This window comes from Podarcis tiliguerta, assembly GCF_965153285.1.
Source record: "Podarcis tiliguerta genome assembly, chromosome: 9".
NCBI lineage: Eukaryota > Metazoa > Chordata > Lepidosauria > Squamata > Lacertidae > Podarcis > Podarcis tiliguerta.
The window spans coordinates 2,642,131-2,664,143 of record NC_139542.1 but is presented as its reverse complement, the minus strand read 5'-3'; the positions used below and the strand labels follow the sequence as shown (position 1 = coordinate 2,664,143).

Below are 22,013 nucleotides of genomic sequence, written 5' to 3'. Positions count from 1 at the left end.
ATTCTGGGAAGACTTGGCACAGAGTCCGGAAGCCCAAGATCTAAAGCTGAGCAGGAAAGCCTGCCCTCCTCAGTTCTGCAAAAGCCAGCCAAATTCACATTGCAGGGCCACGTGAGAGGGTTTCCCTCAGCCTCACACGTGCCTCTCTGCCCTCCCAAAAAGAGCCATTATTTAAACCCAAACATCCCCCTGCTTCAAGCAACATCCTTGTTATGTACGGCCATGGTTGTCGCTGGGGTTGTTGGTTTTTGTATACTTCTCATTGGTGTTTTGTGCATATGTATATACAGTGGCACCTTGGGTTAAGTACTTAATTCATTCTGGAGGTCCGTTCTTAACCTGAAACTGTTTTTAACCTGAAGCACCACTTTAGCTAATGGGGGCCTCCTGCTGCCGCTGTGCCGCCGGATCACGATTTCTGTTCTCATCCTGAAGCAAAGTTCTTAACCCGAGGTAATATTTCTGGGTTAGTGGAGTATGTAACCTGAAGCATATGTAACCCAAGGTACCACTGTATATAGACAGACAGATCGCAAGCACATACATTTATTATTTCCTAAAATGTATACGCCACTTGATTGTCAAAAGCAAACAAACCGCAAAGCAGTTTACTACAACGCAGTTATTTGTTTAAAAAAACCCAAAAGATTAAAAACCAGCCATAAACTAAGACACACACCAGCATTCTAGCCCACTGGGTTAGGTTGCCCAGTGCTATTTTCCTAGAAAAAGAGGTGCCAGAGCTCACCATGACCTTCTGCCCTCTTAGAATGGCCAAGGCACCTACCTGAGAGGTGCTGGAGCTGAGCTCTGGCTGGGGGGGGGGAACCCTGGGTTTGTGTAAATAAAAATGTTTTCAAGGGTGTGGTGAAGGAGCCTGCCTGATCTCAAGTGGCAAGGAGTTCCAAAGTGTAGGCCCTGCCACACTCAACAGTCGAGTTCTTACCAACGTGGAACAGGTATTAGGTGACACCTGTAACAGTTCCTGTTCTGATGATCAAAGCTGCCAAGAGGTCGTATCTGGGGTAAGGCGATCTCACAGGTAAACTGGTCCCGTTGCTAAAGGCTTGTGTACTAACAGTTGTAGAATCATACAGTTGGAAGGGACCCTGAGGGCCATCTAGTCCAACCCCCTGCAATGCAGGAATACGCAGCTGTCCCATATGGGGACCGAACCTGCAACCTTGGTGTTATCAATGCCATGTGCAATCCTGCTGAGCTATCCAGGCTTGTTGTTATTTTTATGTCCTGTCTTTTGCCCTAACAGGGACTCAAGGCAGCTTACAAATAAAATAATAAAAGCTAAAAACACTTACACATGAATAGAATTAATACTATGGTTTTACACCATGAACCCTAAGTACCCCCGGAATCACACTGCTGTTATCTCCTTCTTCTTTAAGATGGGGACCAAATGCCTTAACTATGGCATGAGAATCTGTTCAACAGGTCCAGCTTCTCCCATCACAGATTCTCTCCAGTGGGAACAGGCAGAAGGTCCTACACCTGCAGGCAGAGCTGAGAAAGCGTCCCTGAAATCTTGCAGAGCTGCTGCCAGCCCGTGTAGACAAGACAGCAAGGTGGACCAATAGTGTCACTCTGTATAAGGCAGCTTCCTAGGTATCCCTCACCTGTTACCTTCAGGTGAAAGCACAAGTTGTCTGGCTACATTTCTCTGCCCCACGTCTGATCTCTAAGGCCCTATTCAGTCACACACCCACATATTCATCATAATAATAATTTATTATTTATACCCCGCCCATCTAGCTAGGCTTCCCCAGCCACTCTGGGCGGCTTCCTACAAAATTTTAAAATACAATAAAACATCAGACATTAAAAACTTCCCTAAACAGGGCTGCCTTCAGATGTCTTCTCAAAGTCACATAGTTGTTTATTTCCTTGACATCTGGTGGGGGAGCATTCCACAGGGCAGGTGCCACTACCGAGAAGGCCCTCTGCCTGGTTCCCTGTAACTTGGCTTCTCGCAGGGAGGGAACCGCCAGAAGACCCTTGGAGCTGGACCTCAGTGTCCGGGCTGAGCAATGGGGTTGGAGACGCTCCTTCAGGTATACTGGGCCAAGGCCGTTTAGGGCTTTAAAGGTCAGCACCAACACTTTGAATTGTGCTTGGAAATGTCCTGGGAGCCAATGTAGGTCTTTTAGGAGGTGTTATGTGGTCCCGGCGGCTGCTCCCAGTCACCAGTCTAGCCGCTGCATTCTGGATTAGATGTAATTTCCTTCAAAGGTAGCCCCACGGAAAGCGCATGGCAGTAGTCCAAGCGGGAGATAACCAGAGCATGCCCCACTCTGGTGAGACAGTCCGCAGGCAGGAAGGGTCTCATCCTGTGTACCAGATGGAGCTGGGAGACAGCTGCCCTGGACACAGAATTGACCTGCGCCTCCATGGACAGCTGTGAGTCCAAAATGACTCCCAGGCCGCACACCTGGTCCTTCAGGGGCACAGTTGCCCCATTCAGGACCAGGGAGTCCTCCACACCCACCGGCCCCCTGTCCCCCTCAAAACAGTACTTCTGTCTTGTCAGGATTCAACCTCAGTCTGTGACCAGACTTCCATTTCCAAATCAAACCATTTCAGGTGGAGGGGAAACAATGATTTCTTTGCATGTGATGTGGAAATGTCTGCTGAGACAGGCTCATATACCTACCCATTTGGCTTGGGCAGGGCATAGACCACACATGCAAGTGATTCCAAACCAGTGGGGCGAAGTCAGTGGTGGGGCCTCCATTTAAGCCCAGAAGGCCCCACACCCTTCTGTGTTCGTAGCTCCAGACACGCCTGCATTCCAGGCATAGCCCTCCCTTTCATGAATGGCAAAGCATCTCTTGTGTTAAAATGCAAACAGTCAAAGAAGCAGCTTACTCATTCAGAGGTTGCACAAGTTTGCCCATTGTCACCTGGGGCGCCCTCCAAGTGTTTTGCCCTTCTGCAACACATGCCAGGAGGGCGCCAGCTTGGGAGGCGGTCAGATCGCACATGACTCTTTTTGCGTTTTTATTTTCTTTGCAAATGGTGCAGGTTCGCAAAGGCGCGACAGAATTTAAGCCAGACGAAAGCGGTGAGTGAAACCCTTGCTTAAGGCCTCCTCGATTTAGGTACAGGGACCAATCTAACATTTTTAAGCAGAAGAAGCCTGGCAGGATCCTGACACATGCACCAGGTGTGTCCAAAAGGTGTCGGCTTTCAAAACCAGAGCGGGCGCCCGAGACATTTGGTGGCCTGAGGCAGAGAAGCCATCAGCATCTCCACCCTCCAGCAGTCAAGGTGCCCAAGGCCACTCAGGTTATTTTGGTGCCTGAGGCCAAGCAAAAAAAAAGGAAAAATACAGCAGCAGTACATTAAATAATAAAGGGATGTGGGTGGCGCTGTGGGTTAAACCACAGAGCCTAGGACTTGCCGGTCAGAAGGTCGGCAGTTCGAATCCCCAAGACGGGGTGAGCTCCCGTTGCTCGGTCCCTGCTCCTGCCAACCTAGCAGTTCGAAAGCACGTCAAAGTGCAAGTAGATAAATAGGTACCACTCCGGTGGGAACGTAAACGGCGTTTCCATGCGCTGCTCTGGTTCGCCAGAAGCGGCTTAGTCATGCTGGCCACATGACCCGGAAGCTGTACGCTGGCACCTTCGGCCAGTAAAGCGAGATGAGCTCCGCAACCCCAGAGTTGCCCGGCTTAGTCATGCTGGCCACATGACCTGGAAGCTGTACGCCGGCTCCCTCTGCCAGTAAAGCGAGATGAGCGCCGCGACCCCAGAGTCGGCCACGACTGGACCTAATGGTCAGGGGTCCCTTTACCTTACATTAAATAATGAGCAATTTGCTTTCTCCTGATACCCCAAGTCAGCTACTTCATTCCATCTAATGGCAGAGCCAGGGCAGGAGACTTTTCTCAGTCTGAGGACCAGTTTCCTTCTGGAGAACTTTCCAGGGGCCTCATGCAGCAGTTTGGGGGGCCCTCTGTTAGTGATTCTCCAGTTGCGGTTCCTGCGTTGCTGGGGGGTTAGACTAGATGTCCTTTGGGGTCCCTTCCAAATGCGCTATTCTACGGTTCACGCGAGAGGAGCAATGGATACAGCCCTTAACCTTCTACAGCGAGGCCTTATTCCAGACAGACTTAAGCTACGAGGTTTACACCTGGGCAAGCAATTTCATTCTGACAGGCTTTGGGGAAGGCTGTGCTAGCTAGAGCAGTGAGAGAGGAGTTCCACAGCCTTGCCAGGGTTTATTTTAAACTTTCAACGTTGACGCGACCAAGGCTCCCTTCCAAGGCATGTGTTGGGACGGCTTCCCAACTTTTGCAGAGCTCACGTCAGATTTCCCCCCAAATGTTGCCAGCGAATCGCGCAAGCGAAGGGTTTGGTTTTTTGAACTGCTGTGGATATAGCAGCACGCGGTTCTGCTCTGGGTGGGTAGAGGCATTTCGCTTCCCAAAAACGTGAGCCACGTGAACCTCTGCCCGTTTTGGCAGCCGTCGATTGTAGGTTAGGGAAGCGCGTGCCAAGGAGGCCAGCAGTAGCAACGTGACACAAAGAGGCCGTTTAATTCCTGCTTTTAAAGTTTAAAAAGTTAACCGAGAGCTGCCAGTTGGGATCTGCTGCCAATGCAGTTTATTTTGAAGGCTGTTTGGAAAACAACAGCGCCTTTTCTAACCATCACAAATTCAGTGGGGCTTGTTTATTGTCTTCATAGCTCACTCCCCCCCCCCCCCAAGCTATGGGTATTGTTGTCTCCCACAAAAACCCTGTGTGGACGGAGCAGCCGAGAGACAGTGGATCGGCCCGAGATCACTCAGTGAGCTTCATGGGGATTCGAACCCTCATCCCCTAGGCCCTAGTGCCACACTCTAACCACTGCACCACACTGCCTTTGGATAGGCTAGCGTCTGCAAGCTATTCTTCTGTATTTTGACTGAATAAAGTCTCCAGCTAAGCCAAGTTTGCATTTCAGGTGGTTTACGGCTTGCTAGCCTGTGCATTTAACATGCGAGAAAGCTCCACTGGGCTTGATAATAATAATAATAATAATTCATTATTTATACCCCACCCATCTGCCCAGGCCTCCCCAGCCACTCTGGGCGACTTCCAACAAAGTATTCAAATACAGTAATGCATCAAACATTAGAAGCTTCCCTAAAGAGGGCTGCCTTCAGATGTCTTCTAAAAGTCTGGTAGTTGTTGTTCTCTTTGACATCTGGTGGGAGGGAGTTCCACAGGGCAAGTAAACATGCGCAAGATTTGCTCTTGAAACCCACATTCCCACATTTATAGATTCAATCAAGGCAAAACATAATCACTACTCCAAGCTGATTTGAAGCTGGCAAGCCTCATTCATGTCTCTGTGGTCGCAGAACTGGACTAAAGATATGTTATTTGCAGAGAGCCGCCTTAGAAGATTTCAAATCCCATTGATACCACGGCTCCCAATCCTCATGGAAGTTTTTATCATTTCTAGGAGGAAAGCTAGGATCCCACCTGCACAGACCGAACAATATTGGTTTTGTGTGTGTGTGTTTCTACAGCTTTGAGGGGCACCCCCACAGAGTCATCCTATCCCTGGCAGCTATTTTTTTGTGGGGGTGGCATATGAATTGAACATGGCAGTAGCAAAAGTAGGTAAGAGGGCACAGCTCCAAAGCCAAGTGCCTTGGGAGATGTGGAAGGAGACCGTCCTACATAAATCCACATGGTCTACTCTAAGCAATGTGGGCAGTGCAAACAGCCCTTGAGAGTATTAAGAAACCAGGACAGCAAAGAAACCCAACGCTGTGGCGAAATACCAAAAGAACGGCAATTTCTGGGCAGAGCAGACTTTTGGGAAGGCTGGTGCAAAAAATAAAAATAAATTGATGTCCCTGTGCAGTGCTTTTTATCCCCTAGAAAAATGTTTTAGAGGTACTCTCATTTTCTTACTCATGTTGAAATAAAGGTAAAGGTACCCCTGCCCGTACGAGCCAGTCTTGACAGACTCTAGGGTTGTGTGCCCATCTCACTCAAGAGGCCGGGGGCCAGCGCTGTCCACGGACACTTCCGGGTCACGTGGCCAGTGTGACATCGCTGCTCTGGCGAGCCAGAGCCGCACACGGAAACGCCGTTCACCTTCCCGCTAGTAAGCGGTCCCTATTTATCTACTTGCACCCGGGAGTGCTTTCGAACTGCTAGGTTGGCAGGCGCTGGGACCGAACGACGGGAGTGCACCCCGCCGCGGGGATTTGAACCGCCGACCTTTTGATCGGCAAGCCCTAGGCGCTGAGGCTTTTACCCACAGCGCCACCCGCGCCCCTCCAATGTTGAAATACTGCCCCCAATAAGGCCAAAGATTCACAAAAAGTTTAGGGGTATGTCCACCCCTGCTTCCCTCCCCCAAGAAAAAAAGCACTAGCCCTGTGGACAAATCACCAACCCCAGTCAAGTCACATTCACACAATAGAGGGGGAAATCATGTGATTAGTTGCGATTCCTGCATTGAAGCGGGCTGGACTAGATGGCTTTGGGTTCCCTCCCAACTCTGCCGTTCTGCGATTCTGTGAATCTCCCACTTCAAACGGGAGCGACCACCGCAGCTCACCAGGAAAGCTCTGCACAAAAACCAGCATTTGAGACTTTTTCTGAAACAGCTTCGCAGTTTATTCACTCCCTGATTACACACGACAACATTAGGGGTGGGGCGAAGGGACAAAAAAAGAGCGTTTTTCCTTTTTCCAATGGAAGAAATGTCAAGGGGTGCAGAGAGCACACACTGGGTGTACAAAGCAAACAATCATCATTCTTGCAATATCCGGGAGCCCCTCTCCCCCCTCAGGTGAAAACACAAGTCTAATACACACTTTGATGCCAAACCGGATTCAAGAGTTTTACAGATGGTCACCCCGACGCAGAGAAAACCCAAGTGTGGGCTTCAGGATCATGAACCATGAGCATAAATAGATATATACAGACACACACCAATAGAACCTTTCCTCTGCATCAGAGCAGGGCCTCAGTGGGAACTTCAAGCGCGAGGTGGAGGGCCCCAATTCCCCGGTTCCCTGCAACCCAGGAGGGGTGTCAGGGATGCAGGATTCACAGTAGAAGCGATGGCTCCTAACTTGCAGAGATTAAGCGCCACCGTGAAGACGCGGGAGACACAGCAACCGGGTACGAGCCGCGTCCAGAATTAGGTCGGTCAACCTTGGCAGTGGAACCGCGCGCCATTCCAGGCGTTTGGGAATACAGTGCCCATCAGCCCCAGCCAGACAAGGTGCATGATGCGCGTTGTAGTCTCAAGGCATCTGGCTAGCAATGGCTGCAGGGCTTATCACAGTGATGTGGAGGTGGTTTATTAAGAGACAAGTGCAACACGCACACAAGTTGGAAGCCACCAACGGGCAGTAAACAGTTCGAAGTCTAGAGTCTCCAACAATTTGGTGGCACACACAAAACGCCACAGATCTAAGCCGGACCAGTGAGCAAAGGCCTGGCCTCTCACGCTACAAATCAGTTAACGGAAAGTCCCTTTTCTCTAGACGGAAACATACAGCCTTCAGGTAGAGGGCTCTTCCTCCCCCCAATCCCAAAAACAGTTTCTTCAGGACATTTCTTCAGAGCTCTAGGGTTGGGTTTCCAGGACAGGGGGACAGTTCCAAGTGCCAAGTACTGCTAAAATTCCTAATACTGAAGCCCATTAGACTCCTTGTCACCCAGATACTGGCAGGTTTTTTTTGGGGGGGGGGGAGCTGGGGGCTTTTCGTAGAGGACAGTCCCCCAAATACTCAAATGCAGTATTTTTTTCTTCAAAATGTTTCCCTTCCGCTCAGAACTTCTGTGACACCTCTCCCCAGCATCCTGGGCTCACTATAAATAAACTGCATCCAAATTTAAAAGGTACACCTCTGTTTTCCATGCATCTGCCACATGCGGTGGAAATAAAGAGGATTGGTAGAATGGGTTTGCGGTAAAAACAAAAAATTAAAAGCACTCCCCAATTTTTTTAGAAAAACACACGCAAAATCTACAATTCTTCTCTATCTGAATTAAACATAAAAAGGTGTTCAGAAGAGCCTGATAGGAGTGATATATCCAACAACTTCATTAAAAAAAGAAAAACAGCAGGTTGTTCTACTTTCCGATTTCAACATTGCAAAAACACAGAACGTGGGAATCTGTGCAAACTAAGAGTTCCTTCTAAGTGCTTTCTCCCCACATCTGCCCCCCGGTGCTTTGCGGTGTGCAACTGGTAAGAAGCTTTTGTTATGGACAGAGCTGATAAACTTTTGCCCCACCCTTTGGGCTGGAAGAACTAGAGATGGGAGGCAGATTCCCCAGCCAGGAGCACAGGCTTCTTTTCAATGGTAGCCCTGGGGTAGGAAAGAGGAAAAGACTTGTTTCCTGGGCGCATTTTGGCCTCCGAAATCCTCGCTTCCAAGCAGACAGGCCCTTCAATGGGCCTCATGCACAACACACCATGCCCAACCTCGACGTCGCTTCCCATGCAGTCTGTGGGGCAAGATTCCTCGTTGCCCCTATAGTGGACGTTTCCCAAATAGCTGCCTAATTTTCCCCCCCTCCTCTTGAAGGGAGGCGGCGTCACGAGCCGGACGGGACGCAGGAGATTCTCTCCCAAGTTCTCCCGGAGAAAAGGTTCAGCAGCTGGCGATGGAATCACGTCTCCGGGGTCAGAGAGAGAGAAAAAGACCCAAACCGGCAGAGGGAGATTCACAGCATTTGAGGCAGGCTCCAGCCCGCTGGACCCAGAGGTATCGCTATTGCTGGAGTTGCTGTTTAGACAAGCAGTTGCGACTTCCCCCACCCTCCCCAAAAAGCAAATCCCAGAATCTGAAGTCTCCAAATGAGCACAGTCGGTCTGTGGGAAAAGAAACGTCGATTGTTTTTCCTGCGCTGCAGACGTCCACCCTGAATTAAGTGTGTGAGGAAAAAACGGCTGGCTCCTTAATTCCCGCAGCAGCAGCCCCTCTCCCCAAATATCCCCCCCTCCCAACCACTCCCTCCCCGCCTTAGAAGTTCTTGAGGCGGCTGTATAGCTCTCGCTTGCTTTTCTCCCCAGCCCAAGTGCGGCTCTTCAGGCGGAAATTGCGAAGGTCTTCTTTGAAGTCTTTGTGGTGCATCGGGCGGTAGTTCTGGGGTTCACAGTGAATCTGGTTTGGGGGGGGGGGAGGAAGAGGAGAACAAACAGTGCTTAGTTTATTTTGGGGGTTGCTACTGTTATAAGAATTTTTAGGTCTCATATACAGTGGCGCCCCGCAAGACGAATGCCTCGCAAGACGGAAAACCCGCTAGACGAAAGGGTTTTCCGTTTTCAGAGGCGCTTCGCAGGACGAATTTCTCTATGGGCTTGCTTCGCAAGACGAAAATGTCTTGCGATTCCTGGGGGGTTTTTTCCCCGCTCCCCACCCCCTTTTTCTAAGGCACTAAGCTGCTAATAGCCTTTTAGCAGCTAATCCGCTAATCCCTTAAGCCTTTAATAGCCGCTAATAGCTGCTAAACCGCTAATAGCGCTAATCCGCTAATGGGCTTGCTTCTCAAGACGAAAAAACCGCAAGACGAAGAGACTCACGGAACAGATTCTTTTCGTCTTGCGAGGCACCACTGTATATATATGAGCCTTTTATCATTTTGGTTGCCCTCCTCTGCACACTTTCCAGCTTGTCTAAGCCCATCGCAAAAAACTCACTTGATATTGCGGGAAGAATTCTTTATAGCCTCCTTTCAAGACGTACAGCTCAGGATAGTGCAGGGAAGGGTAATCGTTGCTGGCCCGGTCTTTTTCCCTGACAAAACGGCACCTATGGAGGAAAATTGCAAATTGTTAACACACATAATCTTAAATACGGAGATGCAGGTACACACAAACGCACACACACACATACGGTTTTCTTGCTGTTCTGGGCATCAAAGGACTAAAAGTACAGGGTCAGGTTTAAGGTGCTGGTTTTGACCTTTAAAAGCCCTATGCGGCCTAGGACCCACGTACCTACGGGACCGCCTCTCCTGGTATGCCACGCAGAGGACCTTAAGGTCCACAAATAACAACACTTTGGAGGTCCCAAGTCTCACGGTGGTTAGATTGGTCTCCACTAGGGCCAGGGCCTTTTCAGTAGTGGCTCCGACTTGGTGGAACGCTCTGTCACAAGAGACTTGGGCCCTGCGGGACTTGACTTCTTTCCGCAGGGCCTACAAGACAGAGCTGCTCCACCTGTCCTTTGGTTTGGACTCAGTCTGACCCTTATGCTTCCCTCCCCTTAAGGTCTTGATTTATCAGCTATTTTAAAATGAGGCTGCGCTGCATTTTAAATTGCATTTTAACCTGTATTTTAAATTGGGTTTTTTTCTTTTCTCCACCCCCCCTCTTTTCCCCCTATTATGTTTTTACTGTGATTTTATTGGTGTTAGCCACCCTGAGGGCTGGGTATAAATTATTATTATTATTATTATTATTATTATTATTATTATTATTATTATTCCACTTCAAGCCCCTAGTCCTGAAGGAAACGAAAATCTGAAAACACCTATTTCAGGAAAACTGGGAGTGGCTGGGTTTCAGAAGAGGCGGCGGCAGAAGCTACTCACGCTCTGGGTCCTCTCTCGGACGAGAACTCGCAGTGGAAAACAACGATCACCCTCTTTGCCGGGTCACGTGGCACGATGGGCTTCTTGAGAAGGAACTCTTCCACATCCTTTTCCAGAGGAAGGTTCACAGCGCCCTGGAGAGAAAGGCTGGGTCAGGACAGGATCCAGCAAACAGAACCATAGCAAAAAAGCATCACCTGTTCCCTCCCTTCCACACCTGGTGCGCAAAACACACTTTTAAGTGCAGGTCTGCAACAGAACACGAAGCTTGTTGAAATAAGGGAATCGATCTTGAGAGAACAAAGATTTCTGTAGTGAGCAAGACTCAGACTTCCCACCAAAGACTCTCACTTCCACTCGATGCTAAGTTTCTAGCGTGATACTTTCCAATTTTGTAGAATCAGAGTTGGAAGGGACCCCCCCAGTGGCTATCCAGTCCAACCCCCTGGACAGGAAGATGTCAACAAGCCCTCGGCTAGTCCAGCATTATAGAGTTCTATAGGGGTATGGGCTTTGTGCTTTGCCAGGACTCTTGAACTTGAAATGAAATGAACTGAAGGAGCGTCTCCACCCCCATCGTTCTGCCCGGACACTGAGGTCCAGCGCCGAGGGCCTTCTGGCGGTTCCCTCGCTGCGAGTAGCCAAGTTACAGGGAACCAGGCAGAGGGCCTTCTCGGTGGTGGCGCCTGCCCTGTGGAACGCCCTCCCACCAGATGTCAAAGAGAAAAACAACTACCAGACTTTTAGAAGACATCTGAAGGCAGCCCTGTTCAGGGAAGTGTTTAATGTGTGACATTTTAATGTATTTTTAATCTTTGTTGGAAGCCGCCCAGAGTGGCTGGGGAAACCCAGCCAGATGGGCAGGGTACAAATAATAAAAAAATTATTGTTGTTGTTGTTGAAATGCGGTCCAGTTTTAGGAAGCCAGCAGCTGAAGAGCTGGAAATTGATCTGGGGGAGAAGGGGTATTGAAAGGTCACCACTTCCCAGACCTCCTCTGGTAGCCTGGAAGGCGGGCTCTGCAGGCAACAGCAATAGCCTACCTCACAGGAGGGGTTTGCCAGAGCAAAAGAAAGCCTTTTTGCACGTCAAACACAACACCAAATGCAAGGGCCACCACTGATTTATTTTTTTAAAAAAGCATCCATCAATATACAGTTTACAAAACATTGAGGATACAGGGAGGAAAACACAATTTTATAAGAGAGAGAGATGATGCAAGGTTTCGTTTTCCCTCCAAAGTTGGTCGTGGGGAGTGGAGGGGGTTGGAATAGATGACCCCTGGTGTCCCCTTGCAACTCCAAAATTCCACCAAGTGATGGGGCCACAAGCCTCAGGGGTCAGAAGTAATTTTCAGGAGTAATTTTCTGGGATAAAGCAGAGCCAATGGCTTATTCCCTTTCTTTAAAACAAGCTTAGTTTGGCCTTTGAGGGGTTGCCCCCACCCCACAAACGCCCCCACTGGGAATAGCACCACGTATTGGGGTTTCCAGGGGGGGGGGGCGTCGTGTGGAAGGAGACCAGCTCCCACTGGCAACACGACCCAACTAAAATACTACAAAAATGTAGTCGCTGGTGTCCTGTGTACTGCACAATCCTCCAGCCTGAGACGGACGTTGTTTTATTGGCACCAGGAGGGTCCTGAGCCGGGCAGGACTCCTGCAGGGCGATCCCTCAGCCCCTTGAGCTGCGCTTGGGACAGGGGAGGTTCCTCGAACCCAGGGCATACGGTCGAGCAACAGACTCTAGCCGGTGACCTCACCTTGATGTGACCTCCTTCGTATTCATAGGGGTATCTGCAGTCCACGATCACACAGTTCTCGATGAGGTTGCTGAACTGACCTGTCAGCACAGCCGCCATCTATGGGCAAAGGACAACAGTAAAAAATAAGCCATATGCAGAATCACTTGTATTATTTTGCACCAGAGACATTAAGCACTGCTTGCTGCCATCCTGGAAGTGCAGGCTGGAAGAGGAATTATTATTATTATTATTATTATTATTATTATTAAGTTTTTATTTATACTTTTCACATTTCATTAGTTCTATAATCATTTTAACATTTCAAAGTTCCTTCTGCATATCCAAATTCATTTAATTTGCTCATTTAATTATCTACTTTAAATATATACTGTTATAATAATAATAATAATAATAATAATAATAAAGAAGAATGTCTATTTATACCCCGCCCTTCCCGGTTCAGAAAAACAGGCTCAGGGCTGCTAACAACAAATTTAAAACACTTTAATTGATGCTACAAAAAACAGCATAAAATACAGTATAAAACGTGAGTAACAATGAAATCAAAAATCAAATTGATAGGTAGGATTTGGTAGGTGTCTAAAAAGCCCAAATTTTAATGGCCCTCTAGCGACTATGGTGGCTCATGTTCCAGAAGTAATGTTTTTAGTGTTAACTGGAAGTGTAGACTTAATTCTGACCAAACTCCAGGTGTATATTTTGCTCCAGGAGGCCGAGTTTGGTCAGAACCGGGGCACATCGGTTTCCAGATGCGAATTTCCTCCCAACTCTCCTTCCCCCAGTATAGTATTTTTGAACAGTTGCATTGGGGCGCAAGATCCATGGGTAAAGCAAGGCTCTATGACCAGGTCTTCAAGGTGGTGGCCCCAACAGCTGCAGAAAGCAGAGCTACAGGTCCCTTGTGCTAAAGAGGCCCAGGATATTGGATTCCAAACTTGCTCACCATTTCTGGAGAGATGTACTTGAGGTCCTGGTGCTTCCCTTCCACCGTTTGCAAAACGTAAGCCTGGCAGGGAAACAAATGCATTTTAGTCCTTCTGAAAGGCTACGATTTCATTCGAATTTTTGCATTGTTGCGTGTTTGCACTGGTACTGCCAAAAGGCAGTGCACGCATAGCATAGCATAACCTAACACGGTTTGCAGGGATGCAAACAGCGGGATTCTTGCCGGTACCTTTGAGAAGTCTCCGATCAGCTCCCGGTGGTCATTGTCCAAGATGTTTGCGATCTCGCTGGGGCAGCAGGAGCGAGAGCGAACCAGCCGAGGTTTCTAGGAAAAGCACACAACAAGGACTGTTAGGGGGGCTCTGCGGCCACATCCAGGATGCCAAACCCAGTAAGATTCCCGAGATAGGGAGCAGGGAACCATTGGCCCTGTACGGTGCTGGTGGACTGCGACTCCCATCGGCCACAGCAAGGGTGGCAAAGCATGGTGGGAGTTGTAGATCACTGACACCCAGAAGGCCAGAGGTGGGGACTTTCTCCCACTAAAACCAGCCGAGGCTCCTTCCTGGGTGCCAGCAATGGGCAAGTTATTTGGGCAGAGGCTACATCAGAATCTCCTCCCAGGTTTTTGCTTTTTAAATAACAACTGATAATTTTATCACTATATTCTGCTTTGAAACTTTCGTTGCAGTCGAGAGCTACACAAATCTTGCAAAATGAAATAAACAAACCCACAATAAGCGTACAAAAAGCTGCCGCCACCCCTTTCTTCTGATGCAGCCCCCAGAAATTGAGCACAACCTCAGAAGAAATATGTGGCAACCCATTTTAAAAGACGGGGCCAGAAAAAGCCCTTAGGACTTGGCAAGCTAAGGCTCAACCAGCCTTCACACCAGCAGCCTGCCTCCCCCCGATTATATTATTATTTAAATTCATTAGCTGCCTTTTTTTGCCGCAGTAATTCGAAGCAACCTCCAACATCTTAAGCAAAACACACATGTCAAAAAGAAAAATCTGAAAGTTTAAACTGCATTAAAATATCCCTGCAAAAAGGCCGCAGATGGTTCAAAGCCAAAGGCCTGGTGAATGAGGAACTTTTCGCCTGGTGCCTAAAGATATGCAACGATGGCGTCAGATGTGGGGAGCATTCCACAAGCAGGGAGCCACCCCTACAAAGGCCCTGTTCCCTTTATTGCCGCCTTCAACCCTCCCTCTTCCCACGTCCTTGTGAGACAGCCTTTGTGGCATGAATTACCGGCTCTTCTTCCTTCTCTTCGATGGTGCCGCCAGCCAGACTCTTCCGCCTCTTGTTTTTCACCGGCGTCTCTTTGTCCTGGGGCCGGTCCAGCCGCTTCAGGATGGGCCTGATGACGGCGCTGGGCATGGACGGGGAGCGGAACAGACGGCGGCATTTGCCAGTTCCCAGGGGGCTCTGCTCCAGTTTGGGGGAGAAAGAGGGAAATCGTGAGACTCCAGTACTGCACAAGACAGAGACAGACCTTGGCACAGTACTTTTTATTTACCGTATTTTTCACTCCATAAGACGCACTTTTTTCCTCTTAAAATCTAAGGGGAAATGTCTGTGCGTCTTATGGAGCGAATGTGTGGTCCCTGGGGCTGGGGGGGGGGGACCTGTGCTTCCCCCGCCAGCCCCGACAAGCTCGGGGAGCAGCGGAAAGGCTGCGCAGCCTTCTGCTGCTCCCCGACCTGCTCTTCGGGGCTGGCAGTGGGGGAGAGCCTGGCTTCCCCCCACCAGCCCCAAAGAGCAGGTCGAAAGGAATCCAAAGCCTCCGGAGCACAGCGGGAACTTCGGCCACGCTCCGGAGGCTTTGGATTGCCTTCACTGAAGGCGACTGAACACACCTTGAATGCACCTTGTTTTAGAGGGGGAGAACAAGAGAGAGAAAATCTCCCCCTCTCTGTGCAGCGCCCCTTCAGCGAAGCGGCAGAAGAAATGGAAGGGGCTCCGTTTCTCCTGCCGCTTCACTGAAGGGGCGCTGCACAGAGAAGGGGAGGATTTTTTTTCTTGTTCTCCCCCTCTAAAACAAGGTGCGTCCTATAGAGCGAGAAATGCGGTGATACAGACTTTTTAAAATGCAACAAAGGCAAAGCCATTTTACATGGCCTTGAAAAATATACTGTTTGTGGAAATATCGCGGGACCAGAAGGACAAAGCTTTTTCCTGCATTGCAGGGGGCTAGAATGGATGACCTTCAGGACCCTTCCAACAAAACGATTCTAGAAATTCTCCACCGCTGTTTCTTATCAAGATTCAAGTTCCACATGGGGAAGGCTTGAATCAATTTGTCTTTCCCCTCACAAAAGTGGGGCAAGGCTTTGCCGACCTGGCAACCTCCGGAGGCTTCGAACTACAACTCCCATCAGCCCCTGCCAGGACATAGGAGTCACTGGAACAGGCTAACCATGCAGACAGTTTCAATCTCAGCAAGTAGCTGGAAGGCCAGGCGGCCATCCGGCCCTAGCTTATCCAGAGCACCCCACTGCAATAACTCTTTATTAGCAAACAAAAAACAAAAAAAACACACACACACAATCTGCACAGGCGTGTCAGCCCTAATGAGCAGAGCAACTCATCTCCGGTAGGTCTTCCCCCATGAAGCAGTTGCTGAGACTGAAGGTCCCTGACTCCCCACAGCTTCCTAAGTCTCCTCCTCTCCAGGATTTCCCCTAAGCAATCGGAGACTGTGCCTCTGTGAAGCCAACCTCTCCTCCGCCCTCTTCACACCTCTCCTGGTTCTTGGAGATTCATCTCTCCAACAATTCTGGGCTGCTCTCTGCCCTGGTCTCTCCCTGCTCACTGAGCCCTGTTGCCTCTTGTTCTTCCAACACATCTTCTTCCTAGTCCTCCCGCTCTTACCACCCGTTGTCGTCCCACCTCCACTCCCCACTGGGGAAGGAGATGGGGATCTCAGGAGAGGAAAGAACGAGGGGGAAGGAAGGCCTTCCCTCAAGCTGAAGTTTCTCTTTCTTGAAATGCCACGCCAACACCAGTACCAAGACCTTGGTCACCCACAGAGTAAATTCTTTTTTGGAGGGGGGGGGACAGGGACAAACAAAGGGTGTTAACACGGCACTGTCACGTACCAGGCTGGACTCATCTTCCTTCCTCACCAGAGGGGCCATTAGCAAGTTCTCCATACCCAACGGGAAATTTCCATCGCCCTGGAGGAGGGAAGGTAGGACCCATTTATTGAAGCGGGGCTGGCTCAGGAGACCCCCCACCCCAGGCTGGGGGTTTGTGCAATAGGAAAGAGAGGGCAGGGGAACCCCAAAGAAAACCCAACAGCGATACGAAAGGAGAAAGGGGCTAAATCTAACAAGCAGGCAGCCTCAAAACACATCAGAAGAAAGACAGCCGAAGTAAAGGAATTTAAAAACAAAGCCAATAAATCAAAGCAGCCGATTTTAAAAGCTTAGGAGAACAAAATATTCGGTGCTAGCTGATTTCTGGGCCATTTTTTTGATGGCTGCCCCGCATACAACACAGGACAGTACTCTTATCTGTATATTCGAATCTGCCATATGTAGTGACGCTACTGGATCAAGTTACAAGAGATCTGACCAGGATTCTTTACTTGTGGTTTTAGAGCCTGGGAGACCAGGGTTCGATTCCTCTTAAGCCATGAAGCTCACCAGGGTGATTCTTCGGCCAGCTGACATCTCTCTGCCTAGCCTGCCTGACATTGTTGTTGCAAGGATGAAAATGGAACTATGAAAGGAAGGTTGGAATATGAATGTCATACAAAAAGGCGGTCCTTGCACAGACCCACAGCGCTGTTCCCTTGGGACTTCTACAAAATTCTACAAAAAACTGCCTTCTGTTGAGTCCGAGCTGCAAGCAATGACAAACTCCACACAGAATTCAGAGGAAACCTCAATACGGATAGTATATTTTCTATCCAGGTCACAAAGACAAGTTCAAAAATCGGCCAGCTGTGTTTAGCACAGCTCTTCCCTTTCTATACGCCTAACAAGCAGACAACTACAAGTCTAATTAATTTTGTGACTTTGGAGAAAACTCAACAAAAAACAGCAGTTCACACAGACATCAAAAAACAGCAGCGGAAATGGCGGTACAGGCTGAGGTTTGCAGAGTGAGGCGTGAAGGTTAAGTTGCAACGCCAACCAGGTTTCTTTGGGAATTTGCACCATTGAAACCTACTCCCAAGTCAGCCTTGCTTGGGATTGAAGTTTAAGCAGACAGAATTTTGCTTTCTTTGACGCAGGATAGGATTTTAAAAGCCTTACCTTCAGGTCTTCTTCATCCAGGATTTCCAAAAACCCATCATCATCATTATCTTCATCAACCATGAAGGAGGTCAAGGACGAGCGGCGGAGGTAGACATGGCTATCAGATCCTGGGCTCCTGTTCTCTTTCTCTGGGCTCGAATACTGAAAGGGGCAAGGAACACAGAACCATCAAGACATTTTGCATTTATTAAAATCCTTTACGCCCTACGAGATGGCTCCCAGAGTGGCTTTTTAAAATAACAACAACAATCATAAATTCAGTAGCATTACTCTTGGGTTTGCAATCTTAAAAAGGCACGTCACAAGAGGAAAAAGGGACAGGAGGGAGAAGGAAAACGTGCAACAGTGAAAGACATGAAATGGGAGGGGGCTGAAAAAAAGCCACCGTTGTGTATTTGTTTCAAAGCACCTTGCCCCTCCACCTTGTCTATTTTATTATGGGCATATCCCGTTCTTCATCAAACGTAGAACAATGACAGCAGGATGTAACAGAAATTCCAGGAGATATCCCACCCGGGGTCTGTCTAGCCTAAGACCTGCTTAAACCCAGCTATGTGACTTTAATTGGCAATTATCAATTGGCTGCAAAAGGGGAAAAAACCTGGGGGGTTTCTATGTTCGCCACTTCTGCAACAAAAGCTGTTTTCTCCCCCCCACTAATTCTTGAAGAAGAATTGAGTGCAATGCTCAACATGGCAAATGTTCTCCCAAAACGCAGCAACTGCTGGGACTGTGCATGTCTGCAATCTAACCTAAGCTAAGAGTCACAGGCACAGTTATCATCCGGCTGAGAACCAAAAATCCATCTTGGATGTAACGCCATGAATTGGGACCTGGGAAACGAGAGGCGACCAAAAACTGCAGAAAAGCAAATAAATCAGAGAGTATTGCTCTTGAAAAGAAGCACACTCACCATGAGGTCTGGAGCAGAGTTTGGCCTCTGTGCAAAGGGCTCCTTCTTGCCAGCCCCACCACCGGAGAGGCACAACCTGCCCGCAGGTCGCAGGGGCTTCTTGAAGATGGCGCCTTCCTGCAGGGGGAGGAAGCAGAGATGAGCTGCAACTTTCGGAAGGACAAGAGGAAGTCGCCCGTTCAGCAGCGCTGCGCAGTGGGCGGAGAGGGGGGGTTAGGGGGCTGCACCAGGAAGGCACAGTTCTCGCCACTTACATTTCCCCCGTTGCCTTGGAGGCCAGAGTCCGTCTTGGCAGCCACTGGGCTGTTGAATTCCTTGCAGTTGGAAATGTTCCTCAGCGTGGGACTCGAACCCAGAAACTGCACCTGCCAAGCCACAAGTCAAGGAGGATGAGTTTTGCACTCAGGTTTAGATTCTCATGAGCAGCCCCACAGGACAAGCGTCTCCATCGTTCTACACGGACACTGAGATCCAGCTCCGAGGGCCTTCTGGCAGTTCTCTCAATCTGAGGTTACAGGAAACCAGGCAGAGGGCCTTCTCGGTGGTGGCACCCGCCCTGTGGAATGCCTTCCCATCAGATGTCTAGGAAATAAACAACTATCTGACTTTTAGAAGACATCGGAAGGCACCCCTGTTTAGTGAAGTTTTTAACGTTTAATGCTGTATTATGTTTTTAATATTCTGTTGGGAGCCGCCCAGAGTGGCTGGGGAAACCCAGCCAGAAGGGCGGGGTATAAATAATAATAATAATAATAATAATAATAATAATAATAATAATAATTATTATTATTATTATTATTATTATTATTATTATTAAAGATTAGGGCTCAGCCTAGCTGCACAAAGACTCCCTTGCTCCTGAGCATGTACAGAATATTTCTGTCTCCACTTCTCAAGATGAGGAGGCACCAAGCGAAGCTTAAAAAAACAGCTGGTAAACTTACCGGCAAAGACTGGATTCTTCTGATGGGAAGATAATCACTGCAAGTAAAAAAAGAGGGAAATCATCGTCAGCTGCAGACTTTGGAACTCTCTCCCACTGGAGATTTTTATCCTACTCTGAATCTATTTAGGAAGGTTTCAAAAGTTGTTTTTTACATATGAAACTGCTGTGTTTATCATGGATGTTCTATTCTCAAATCACTTTGCAATGTTCCATAAAAAGATATTCCTATCTGGAACGGGATAAATTGATATTTGCTCGGGTTCTGCCAAATCTAAGGACTGGCCGATACTTTCAGAGGACTCCCAGACAGAAAAGCTTTCTCCTGACTGTCCCCCTCTGGCTGCAGGCAAGAGACGACGTCTTATGATTCAGAGAATCATAAAACTGTAGGATTGTGGAAGAGACACCAAGGGGTCATCTAGTCCAACCCCGAAGCACACTTTCTGGGTGTGCAAAGGGAGAAAGTCAAATGAGCAGCTGTGAGTCCCGCTTGGTAAATTCTCCTTCACATGCAATAGCAATTTCCACAAGGGACATTTCAGCCTCTCAGTAACACCCCAACAATCCCAAAGGGCAGATCCAGGTAGGGCTGACCTCTATGAAAACCTGCAGATAGACAGCTAACAATCAGTGGAGGCAATACTGACTTAAGACAGTACAAGACAGCTTCCTGCAATCAGATCAGGAAAACTGTTGCCGCTCAATTCTGCTGCATGCATAGGCGACCTAGTTAATCTCCCCAGCCGCCATAATGGGAGCCTTGCCAATAATAATAACAATAATGAGCGGAGACAGGAAAAAAGCCCACCCACCAGCCCCAGGAACCTGGAGATAATAAACCCTGAAATATTATTAGCGTCTGCAAGTCTTCGCGTGCTCAGGCGACGTGCAGAAGGTAGCAGATGGTTTCTTAAGCAAGCCAGGAGTGGGGGGGGGGGTGAAGCCCTCAAGGATGGGGAGTTGAGAGCATCTCAAAGGAGAAAGGGGGAGGGAGAGAAAGAGTCAGGGGGCTTTCCTGGGTCATTGTGCCCCTGTAGGGTGTAAAGCACTTACTTTCTGAAGACTCTTTGAGACCCGAACATGTTCCTCTCAAACCTGTTGGATGAAGACAGGAAAATCATGCATGTTTCGCTCAGTGCCAAGGGGCACCCCCAATGCCTTGCTACGAGAGTCCCTGACTGGGGGAGGCCAGGAGCCTCCCAAGGGTGCCGTGTGGGCTAGCGTGGGTGCGGATCAGGGCCAGCTACATCCTAATCCGGGCTCCGTTGCCCCAAAAGCAGAGAGGGAGGCAGAAATCCTGCCATTCATAAAGAAGGCACACAACTAAAGACCCTCAAAAGAGCCTTCCTGGATCAGGCCCAGCTAGTCCACAATGGCCACGATCCAGGTGGCCCGAAGGCAAAGCAGGATTCGAACACAAGAGCAGCGCTCCCACTTCTTGTGGTTTCCAGCAAGTGGGATTCAGGAGCGACTGTGGAAGCAGAGCAGAGCCATTGCGGCCATAAGCATCTCCTCCTTCTCCTAATCCACTTCTAAAGCCATCCAGTTTAGTGGCAGGGAGTTCCACAGTCTAACCATGTGCTGCACGAAGATGGACTTTGTTCTATCTGTCCCGAATCTCCCAACATGCAGCTGCCTCAGACGTTAGGCCAAGAGGGAAGAAAACTTTCCCCCACCCTCTTTCTCCCCTGTTGCAAACTTCTGCCTCTTCCTCGCCTGCTCTCTAAATCAATCAATTCACCAAGGAAGGCTATCAGCTGACCAAAGCTACGCATTTTTCTTTTAAAATTATTTTTCAACTCTGAACTTCAGAAACTAAAAGCACGGTTGCCCAATGTCTTGCTTTTTTGTGCCGAGTTCAGATCCCGCTCCTCTATAGCCATACCATGTTCAGCCATTCCTGTCTCCCGCTGTGCGGTGGTTTCACACACACACACCCCGTTTCCCAGCTGCCCTGAGCTGGGCCCCCTTGCGCTGTGGCCATTCGAGAGTTAATAAGCGTGGCCCGGCGGTTGCAGGGTGGTCTTTGTGGAGACATGAAAGCGGCTGCCAGCTGCTGCCAGCTTTGGGCAAGGAGGGAGGGGGGCTTGGTTCAAGGATCCCCAGGAAAGAGGATCAAAGATCCCTTTCTGCATGGAGGCGTGGGGAGAACGAGGGCATTCCCATGGCAGCGGGTGGGGACTCTCCCGGGTGCCATCTGCCAGCTACGTGGCACAAACCCAATCCCGCTCCCAGCTATTGCTGAACACACACGCCCATCACCAGCCTTCTGAGCAAAGTTATTCCCCTCTTCCGTTAAGCAATATTTGCAACAGAGAATCGGTGGTTCAGCTTAATTCAGCCAGGGCTGGAGAAAACGCAGAAAGCCACGCGCCGCAGATCACTTATAAGAATGGCAAAGGTGGCTGGATCAGGGCCAGTGGCCCATCTGGCCCAGTCACACAGCGGCCGACCAGTTGCCTGTGGAAACCGGCAAACAGGATCCGAGCACAATAATAATAATTTTTTATTTATACCCTGCCCTTCCCGGTTCAGAAAACCGGGCTCAGGGCGGCTAACAACAAATTTAAAACACTTAATTGATGCAACGAAATCAGC

General features: G+C 49.1%; 1 protein-coding gene across 2 annotated transcripts in view; it reads right to left on the bottom strand.

Annotated features, from left to right (window-relative positions):
- Positions 1 to 6,611: 6,611 nt before the first annotated feature.
- Positions 6,612 to 22,013, bottom strand: part of CDC25B (cell division cycle 25B) — a 29,080-nt gene continuing 13,678 nt past the window's right edge. The window contains exons 4-16 of one of the 2 annotated variants that reach the window (XM_083398458.1): positions 20,469 to 20,510; positions 19,414 to 19,450; positions 18,724 to 18,834; positions 18,470 to 18,586; positions 17,554 to 17,697; positions 16,390 to 16,467; positions 14,540 to 14,716; positions 13,514 to 13,609; positions 13,283 to 13,345; positions 12,337 to 12,435; positions 10,575 to 10,708; positions 9,679 to 9,790; positions 6,612 to 9,142 (exon numbers count right to left, since the gene is read on the bottom strand). In XM_083398458.1, the coding sequence (XP_083254584.1) occupies positions 9,002 to 9,142; positions 9,679 to 9,790; positions 10,575 to 10,708; positions 12,337 to 12,435; positions 13,283 to 13,345; positions 13,514 to 13,609; positions 14,540 to 14,716; positions 16,390 to 16,467; positions 17,554 to 17,697; positions 18,470 to 18,586; positions 18,724 to 18,834; positions 19,414 to 19,450; positions 20,469 to 20,510 (1,351 nt within the window). In that variant the 3' untranslated portion in view covers positions 6,612 to 9,001. Of the gene's footprint in view, positions 9,143 to 9,678; positions 9,791 to 10,574; positions 10,709 to 12,336; positions 12,436 to 13,282; positions 13,346 to 13,513; positions 13,610 to 14,539; positions 14,720 to 16,389; positions 16,468 to 17,553; positions 17,698 to 18,469; positions 18,587 to 18,723; positions 18,835 to 19,413; positions 19,451 to 20,468; positions 20,511 to 22,013 lie in introns of both variants that reach the window. The other variant, XM_083398457.1, reaches the window with a different exon arrangement.